The sequence below is a fragment of the Chiloscyllium plagiosum genome, unplaced genomic scaffold, assembly GCF_037043375.1.
Source record: "Chiloscyllium plagiosum isolate Xiang-an unplaced genomic scaffold, Cpla_swu_hap1 HiC_scaffold_1, whole genome shotgun sequence".
Lineage (NCBI taxonomy): Eukaryota > Metazoa > Chordata > Chondrichthyes > Orectolobiformes > Hemiscylliidae > Chiloscyllium > Chiloscyllium plagiosum.
Window position 1 is genome coordinate 96,000,597 of NW_028270139.1, and position 8,144 is coordinate 96,008,740.

Consider the following 8,144-nt stretch of genomic DNA (forward strand, 5'->3'; position numbering starts at 1 on the left):
TAGCCTAGTAGTATTATTGCTAGACTTATTAATCCAGAGACCTATAAAATGTTCTAGGGATCAGGTTCAAATCCTGCCACAGCAGATGGTGGAATTTGAACTCAATAAAAATCTGGACTTAAAAGTTTAATGATGACCATGAAGCTGTTGTCAATTGCTGTTAAAGCCCATCTAGTTCACTAATGTCCTTTCGGGAAGGAAACTGCCATCCTTATCTGGGGTGGCCTCCATGTGATTCAAAACTCATTGCAATTTGGTTGACTTTCAACTGTCCTCTGGATAATACGTGCTAATGTAGGCAGTGCTGTTCACATCCTGTAAATTAATTTTTTAAAAATGCACCTTGTATTCTCCCACTCATTCCACCTGCTAAATCTGGTTAGTTTCACCTGCTTTCAAATTTTTGAGAAATTCATCTTCTTTTAGTTTAAAATTAGGTAAACAATTTGGGGCCATTAGTGGTAGTCATAGGACCTTTAATGAGTTTCTGCAAAATCCAGCCAACGATGATTTGGTCAGGGTAACCATGAGTGTGTGGTATCGTTTCAATATACCTGATCACATCAACAAGCTTACATGATGAGCAAATTGCTCAGTCGCTATTCATGAAGTTGCCAGTAAGATTAATTTTACAGTGCATCGAACTGTAGAAATCCCATTATGTTTATTGACCAGTGAAGATAGGCTTTTGGTGGACAGTAATGGAGAAGACATTGGGAAATTTTCAACTAATACATTGAGGAACGTGAGCTCATTTTATCACCCCAGTTCAATGATATATGAGAGTGCAGGATACAGTTTATTAAAAAGATGTTTGCCCACCACACAAGTGAAAATGTGATATATAAGTTTTAGTGCTGGTGTGATATGTAGGCTGAATAGCAGGAAGACCATACCAAACAACACGTCCCATTGGCCATTTGCAGCAGGCAGCATGCTGACCATACCTTAAACAAACTGTATTTACAAACCTCAGTTCACTAAGTCTACCATGAGACGTAATTCTATTATTGGACAACTTTTATTAAATATTCAGATGGTGCTAAGAACCACAGCAGAAACCAATTTAAGATTATGAGTTAGTGTTGAAGAATGATACAGTTGTAATGATAAAAGATACACACATTAAAAAACTGAATTATGCTTTCTGTACGCAAAAGAATTAATACCATTTTGTTCCAATTAAAAATGTGCAACAAGCGTAATGGAAAATACCAATCTCTATTACATTTCAATGGTAGTGTCCTGACCAAAGTTTACCTGCCTCGTCTAAGAACTAAGATTGACAATTAACTGTTCTTGTTGCACTTCCATGCCAATGATGGTCAAATCAATTAGCTTGCCTTTCCTACTCATGCTGCGTAAATTGGTGTTCAATTTCTCAAGACAATTTCTTGCATCCTGGCCTGACTGGATGCAAGTCAAAAAGTTTTGACTTTTTGTCTCCTTTAAACCATGTTTACTTAGATGCTACTTGCTTCAAAAAAATAACAAATGCTGAAATTAAGCCAAAAAAAGAAGGCAGTCATCAATTTGAGCATGGCTTGCTTTGGTTAATGGTTTGGTAGCTGTGACTATTGGAGTTGAATGTGTTAAAGCACAGCATTTTGAATATAAGCTTGTATATTAGAAACATTGGGGTCTGACTGTAACTCATTCAAAACTCAACCATTTGCATTGAGTTAAGATCAGAATTCATATTCCAACTCAGTCTACAGTGTTAGATTCTGCACTTAACATAGCACACAAAGTTTTCCATGTTTTTCTGCTAATTATAGAAGAGATGTAATACAGTGTTCTGCTAAGGCAATCTGCTGTGTCTATTTCATTGTTATCAGTTAGTGAAATCATTGCCAAGGAGTCCATTTCAATCTTGTTTTTAGAAAACAGAGCAACCGTCCCATTTAAATTATTCCTTAGAGCAATACAAAAAAGTAGAAATCCTATGAAATAACAACAAATGCAGTTTAATGTGATTTGTTCATCTATAATCTTCTGGGATAATGCCTACAGTAAACAAACACCACACACTATGGGTAAACTAAGGAATCACTTTCAAAGTTTTCATTACTGTGAAGCTGTCTCCTTTAAATTTCAACAGATCCATAATTTTTAATAATACTTGTTTGATGCATTATTATACTTAGTACATTTCCTACTTTTTGTAAAAAATGTAATAATTCAGCATAAGCTACTTCAAACAATATTCATTCATAGTAAGTGTTGCAGCTATGTCTTTGCCTTCACCACCAGAATGCCATCATGACACAACAATGCAGAAAGATCTTTTGATAGCACACCGTCTGGAAGTTTGTACTGTCTTGTAAAACTCCTTGAAATAAAACCATGCTCATCCATTCTTCGACCATGCTGGGCCCTGATGATAAGCCATCCTTCAAACACTTGAATGATGATATCTTCAGGACGGAACTGTACTACATCCAACATGATTCGAAACAACTTTTCAACCTCAGTGTCTTCCACTGATTTTTCTGATTCTTTGACTGAAAGTTTGTCCCTTTCCTCAGTTATTTCTGTTGGACCAGGGAGGGCAAATATCAAATGATCCAGTTTGCATTCTGTGAGATCTTGTCCGGCTAGTTTGTGCTGGTACCGAACAGGAGTGTCAATCCAGTGTCTTATTATTCCGTCCTCCATTAGCCCTTTAATTTGAACCAGCTCCTTTTTGAAAGAAGTGTCCTGGGTGAGCTTCTCTTTAGAATGCTGCTGCTTACTCTATGCTCCAGCTTCTCTTTTGCACTCGGTAATCTGCCTTTTATAGAAAGTGTATTTTTGGCACTATCTGGAGACAAAATAATTCGACGCTTGAAGCTCAGTTTTATTTTAATACTTTGGAAAGAATGTATACAATTTCAAACATTTGGCTCCTATAGTCATTGGCTAAGCGACTGATCTACAAATAGAAATTGTGTTGTAGAAATTGTGCTTCCTTAGCAAATAAATGGCTATAGCTGAGAACTCTTCACAGAAGTTGCTCAGGGGCTCTACAAACCATTGAAACTGTTTAACCATCGATGCAAGATTTTGATATATGCCAATGTATTTATGTCATATTTCAATATATCAAAACCATTTTTTAAAGTAAATCAATAAGTAATTTCCCAATAAGTCACCCTTATCTTTACAAGTTGTACTCTCCACCACAGCATTTATAAATAACAACTAACTTACAGGGAAACTTCCCATAGCAACTAGCTTCTAAGTGACAATCAAAACATACTGTTCCTACTTGGACCTACAGTCAGAGAGTTCTCGAGGTCATTATCATATATAGTCAAGTAACACACAAGCTTGTGTAAAGGTTGACACCTAACCTTTGGCCAAAGATTCTTAATTTTTTTATACATCTCAATTCATTATTGATTAAAAGTGCACTTGATTTGATTTGAGTTATTATTGTCACATGTAACTAGGTACAGTGAAAAGGTTTGTTTTGCGTGCATTACAGGCAGGTCATAACATACAATGTGCATTAAGGTGATAGAACAGAACAATTTTATGGCTGCAGAGAAGGTGCAGAAACAGTAGATCAACATTAAATTTAAAAATTGAGAGGTCCATTTAGACGTCTAATAACAACAGGAAGAAGCTGTTCTTGAATCTGTTGGTGTGTGTGTTAAAGCTTTTGTATCTTCTGCAGGATCGAAGAGGTTGGAATAGACTGTGGTTGTGTGACATTTTCCAATGCCATGGCTCTTCCCTTCCCTTCACATCCAAACAGTATTGAAACCGCAGGTCCAGTTAATATTGCTGTTTCCTCTCCAGGGCTGTGGGTTCCCTGCAGCAGAGGTAAGCCTGATAACCCCAATATGGAATTAGCCCAAATTTGATGAGTTTCTGGACTTTTGATTGGAGATCAGGTTGATGGACCATCATTTTCACTTCACCCGAGACAATGAGTGTCTGCATGGGTTTCCTCCCACAATCCAAAGATGTGCAGGTCCGGTGAATTGGCCATGCTAAATTGCTCATAGTGTTAGGTTCATTACTTAGGGGTAAATGTAGGGGGATGGGTTACTCTTCAGAGGGTTGGTGTGGACTTGTTGGGCTAAATGGCCTATTTCAACAATGTAGGGAATCTAATCTAATTTTAAAAATGTAGTTATTTATTTTCAATGGTGTTAGAGCTGCCCATGGCTGAAGGCAACATGAAATAGCCAACTCTGGTTTTAGCTATCATAAGATGACTAAAGAGAATTGTTAGTTGAACACAACAATTTTTATTCAGGATCATGGCCTTCATGTAAATGGCAACCTGATAAGGAAGTGCCTCCTAGAAATATTAGGGGGTAAGAGTAAATATTAGGGACTGTAGACATCAGACAAACCAGGGCAGGACTTATCCAGTTATTGGTAGGGCTCTGGGGAGTGTTGACGAACAAAGAGACTAAGGTTTGCAAGTGCATAGTTCCTTGAAAGTGGAGTTGCAGGTAGACAGGGTGGTGAAGAAGGCATTTGACACATTTGCCTTCATTGTTCACAGCATTGAGTATAGCAGTTGGGATGTCATGTTGTGGCTGTACAGGACATTGGTGAGGCCACTTTTAGAATACTGCGTTCAATTCTGGTCATTCTTTGGTAGGAATGATGTTGTTAAACCTGAGAAGGTGCAGAAAAGATTTATGACCATTTTGCCGGACTGGACAGTTTGAGCTTTAGGGAGAGGTTGAGTATACTGGGTTTTATTTTCCCTGGAGTGTCAGAAGCTGTGTGGTGACCTTGCAGTGGGGAATAGATAGGGTGAATAGCCAAGATCTATTTCCTAGGGTGAGGGAGTCCAAAACTATAGGACATAAATTTAAAGTGAGAGCAGAAAGAATGAAAAAGGACCCGAGGGTAATGTTTTCATGCAGAGGGTGGTGCGTGTATGAAATGAGCTGTCAGAGGAAGTGATAGAAGCAGGTACAATTACAACTTTTAAAAGAATCTGCATGGGTATATGAATAGGAAGGGTTTCAAGAGATATGGGCCAAATGCTGGCAAATGGGAGTAGGTCAGATTGGAATGTCTGGTCAGTGCAGACGAGTTGGACCGAAGAGTCTGTTTCTGAGTTGTATAACTCTATGACTATGACTCAATCAGAAATTTCTGATAAGGGAAAGTAGGATAGAAGTCATGTAGCAATCTAATTTAAAACTTGTTATTTAGTGAAGTGTAGAAGGGAAAGTCTGATCCCATCATAATCAAAGACCATTTACATAGTTGCCATTATATATTATACATGGAGTTATATTGAAATTATAGGTTCAGCTAGCAAACTAACATTAAGGAATTTCACTGAATTCCTTAAGACAAATGGTGATAGATAATAGGGCAAAGACCCCCTCCTGTCAGCAAGGGGAACTGAAGTAGAAATGATGTAAACATCAAAGACTGGTGAACCAAAGGATTCCTGGATGATTACTATGAGTGCATCCACTATCTCTATAGCTACTTCTTTAAATATTCTAATGCATCCCATCTGATTATACATGTTTAATAGCCTTTAGTGCCATGAGTTTCCCTAGCATTTTTTCTCCAGGTAATACTTATATTTCTTTCTTCTCATTTTCTGCCCCTTGAATATTTAGTAACATTGGAATTCTTTTAGTGTCTCTACGATGAAGACTGATACAAAGTATTTATTCAAATCCTCTGCCATCTCCTGGTTCCTCATTATTATTTCCCCAGCCTCATTTTCTAAGTAGTTGACATTCTCTTCAGCTCCTGTCTTTATATTATTTTCATATATATAAACAATTCTTGCTCTCTGTCATGATATTAGTTGCAAATTTACCCTCAAAATTTATCCCCTATATTATTTTGTGGTGGTTTTTTTATTGGTTTTTAAAACTTTCTCAAGCCTTTGATCCAATCTTTGCCATACTATATATTTTTCCTTCAATTTGATGCATTCCTTAACTGGATGCTAAATTCTACCACGTTAAGGTCTCCACTTCCATGGGGATTCCTTACTTTGATGTTATTTATTAACCCTGTTTCATTACATATTCAAACCAGATACATAATAGCCTGATCCCTAGTTGAATCCACAACATATTGTTTAAGGAAACCATTCTGAATGCATTCTATAAATTCTTCCTCATGGCATCCTCTACCAATCTGATTGTCCCATTCTACATGAAAATTAAATTCACCCTTGATTAATGTACTGTCTTCATTATATGCTCTTATCTGCTGTTACTGTAAGGGGTCTACAAACTACTTCTGCTGGTATCTTCTTGCCCTAACCTCCAGCTAAATGGATTATACATGTTTCGATTCAAGACCACTTCTTGCTATTGAACTTATTCTATCGTGTACCAATATGCTACTCAACCATCTTTCTTTCCTACCTGTCCTTTTGAAATGTCACACGGCCTTGAATATTTATTTCCCAGCTTGATCTCCTTGTAACCATATCTCCATAATGATTACAAGGTCATCCTGTTAACTTACATTTGGAAATTATGCAAATAGTTAATGTACGCTGTAAGTCACCTGTGGCTTTTTTTGGAAATGAAAGCTTTAAGCTTTGAAAACGTAAACAAAGGTTTCAAAGAATTGATCGGGCTTATTGCTTTAATTATTAGGACAACCTATCATTGAGAGAACGATGCTAATAGATGCTCAGCAACCTTCTGTAGATTTTGACTTCAGAATACTGCAGAAAGAAGACAACCCAGAAGGTGCAGTCTCATTCCTGAAATTCTGTTTCTTAGAAGAAGTACCTGTGAAACTTAAAGTTTCTAAATGCCAACAGTTGTTTCTCCCTGCTGAAGCCTGAATTAGGGGACTATGACTAATTTTCAACAACTCAAATTCAAGTTTATTGGTATCAGAATTGGCCAATCACCAATCCACAACTGTCAGCAATTCAGTTTCATTGGCTGAAAATTCGGCAAGTGTGAGAGGTTATCACATTTTTTCGTTTGTTTCCAGATCTTTGGCTCAGAGGCAGTGTGTTGTTTTTCTCTTTTTTGAAGAAAAATCATTGCAGCAGAGGGGCACAAAGGGGAGATATAGTTTTAATTCTGGATCATGGATTAGGCGTTAATCAGAGTTTATCACTTGTTTTATGAATAGGTTTATTCATAATAAATGGATAATTTTGAGTTCATTAAAAAAAAAACCTGGTGGATGTTTGTCTTGGTCATAGTACTAAAGAGAAGCAATTAGCTATTTTGTTAATTGAATCAACAAATGATGCAACTAGTGGATTAATGTGGATTAATATTTTTATCAGTGCATTCTTCTTATCACAATCATATTGGAGGTATTAGGTGTGTGTGGCATATGATGTTCCATTTTCCCAATCAGGGGTAGGTATGGGGGTAAAGGGGTGGTTGCTGAAAGGCAAACCCCTGCCTTTATCTTAACCCCATGATTCTCCTTTTACTGTGAACCCCAGTCCGTGACACCTTGAAGGACATGCTTCTAGGACCCAGAAGCTGCCAGTCTCTGATCGGATGGCAGTTTCTACCAGGTTGAGACTTCAACGTTGAGGCCTGCGATTTGCTGAGAAGATTGCCAGTCAGCTCTTAACAAGCTAATTGGCTCGCTGTTTGGCAAGCTTTCTCACTGGTGACACCAAAGAGTTAATTGGCATTGAAAATGCCTGCCCCCACATAAGTTGGAGCCTCTTGGTCACAGTTACCAGCTGGGATAGTAATCAGCTGTTTTATAGTCAGCGTGAACGATGTAATTCATTACTGTGATATTAGAAACACAACTCTAAAATGCTGCTGAGTAGGTTAGAGTGTATATTTCTCCATTATTGGCCGACAGTGAAAGGAGTAGAGGGATGTAGGTGTTTAGGTTAATATACGAAGTGACAAATAACTTCCAGATTAAGACTGGTTCTATATTTCATGCAATTCCTTTTTGGAAGCTATGATTAGACCCATCTACACCACACTCATGAATTTCATTCCAGATCCTGAACACTTTCAGTGTTCGATAAGTTTTCCTCAAACTGTTACTTCTTTTGCTAATGACCTTAAATCATTGCCTTTTGGCTATTGATCCTGTCATCAATGGAAACAGTTTCTTCCTGTTGACCCTTCCCAGGACTTTCGGAGTTTTGAAATTCCTCTCAACCTCCTCTAAAGGAGAAAATCTCAGCCTCTTTATAACCTATCCTT

At 37.5% G+C, this 8,144-nt stretch overlaps 1 protein-coding gene across 1 annotated transcript; it reads right to left on the reverse strand.

Moving 5' to 3' along the window:
• Nucleotides 1-1,954: 1,954 nt before the first annotated feature.
• hspb3 (heat shock protein, alpha-crystallin-related, b3) lies at nucleotides 1,955-2,729 on the reverse strand. Its single transcript, XM_087992485.1, has one exon. The coding sequence runs from the start codon at nucleotides 2,656-2,658 to the stop codon at nucleotides 2,230-2,232; it is 429 nt and encodes a 142-aa protein (XP_087848611.1). The 5' UTR covers nucleotides 2,659-2,729; the 3' UTR covers nucleotides 1,955-2,229.
• Nucleotides 2,730-8,144: the final 5,415 nt, after the last annotated feature.

What these genes read in the sequence shown, in the direction of transcription:
- hspb3 (XM_087992485.1), bottom strand. Translation starts at nt 2,658, where the DNA reads ATGGAGGACGGAATAATAAGACACTGGATTGACACTCCTGTTCGGTAC.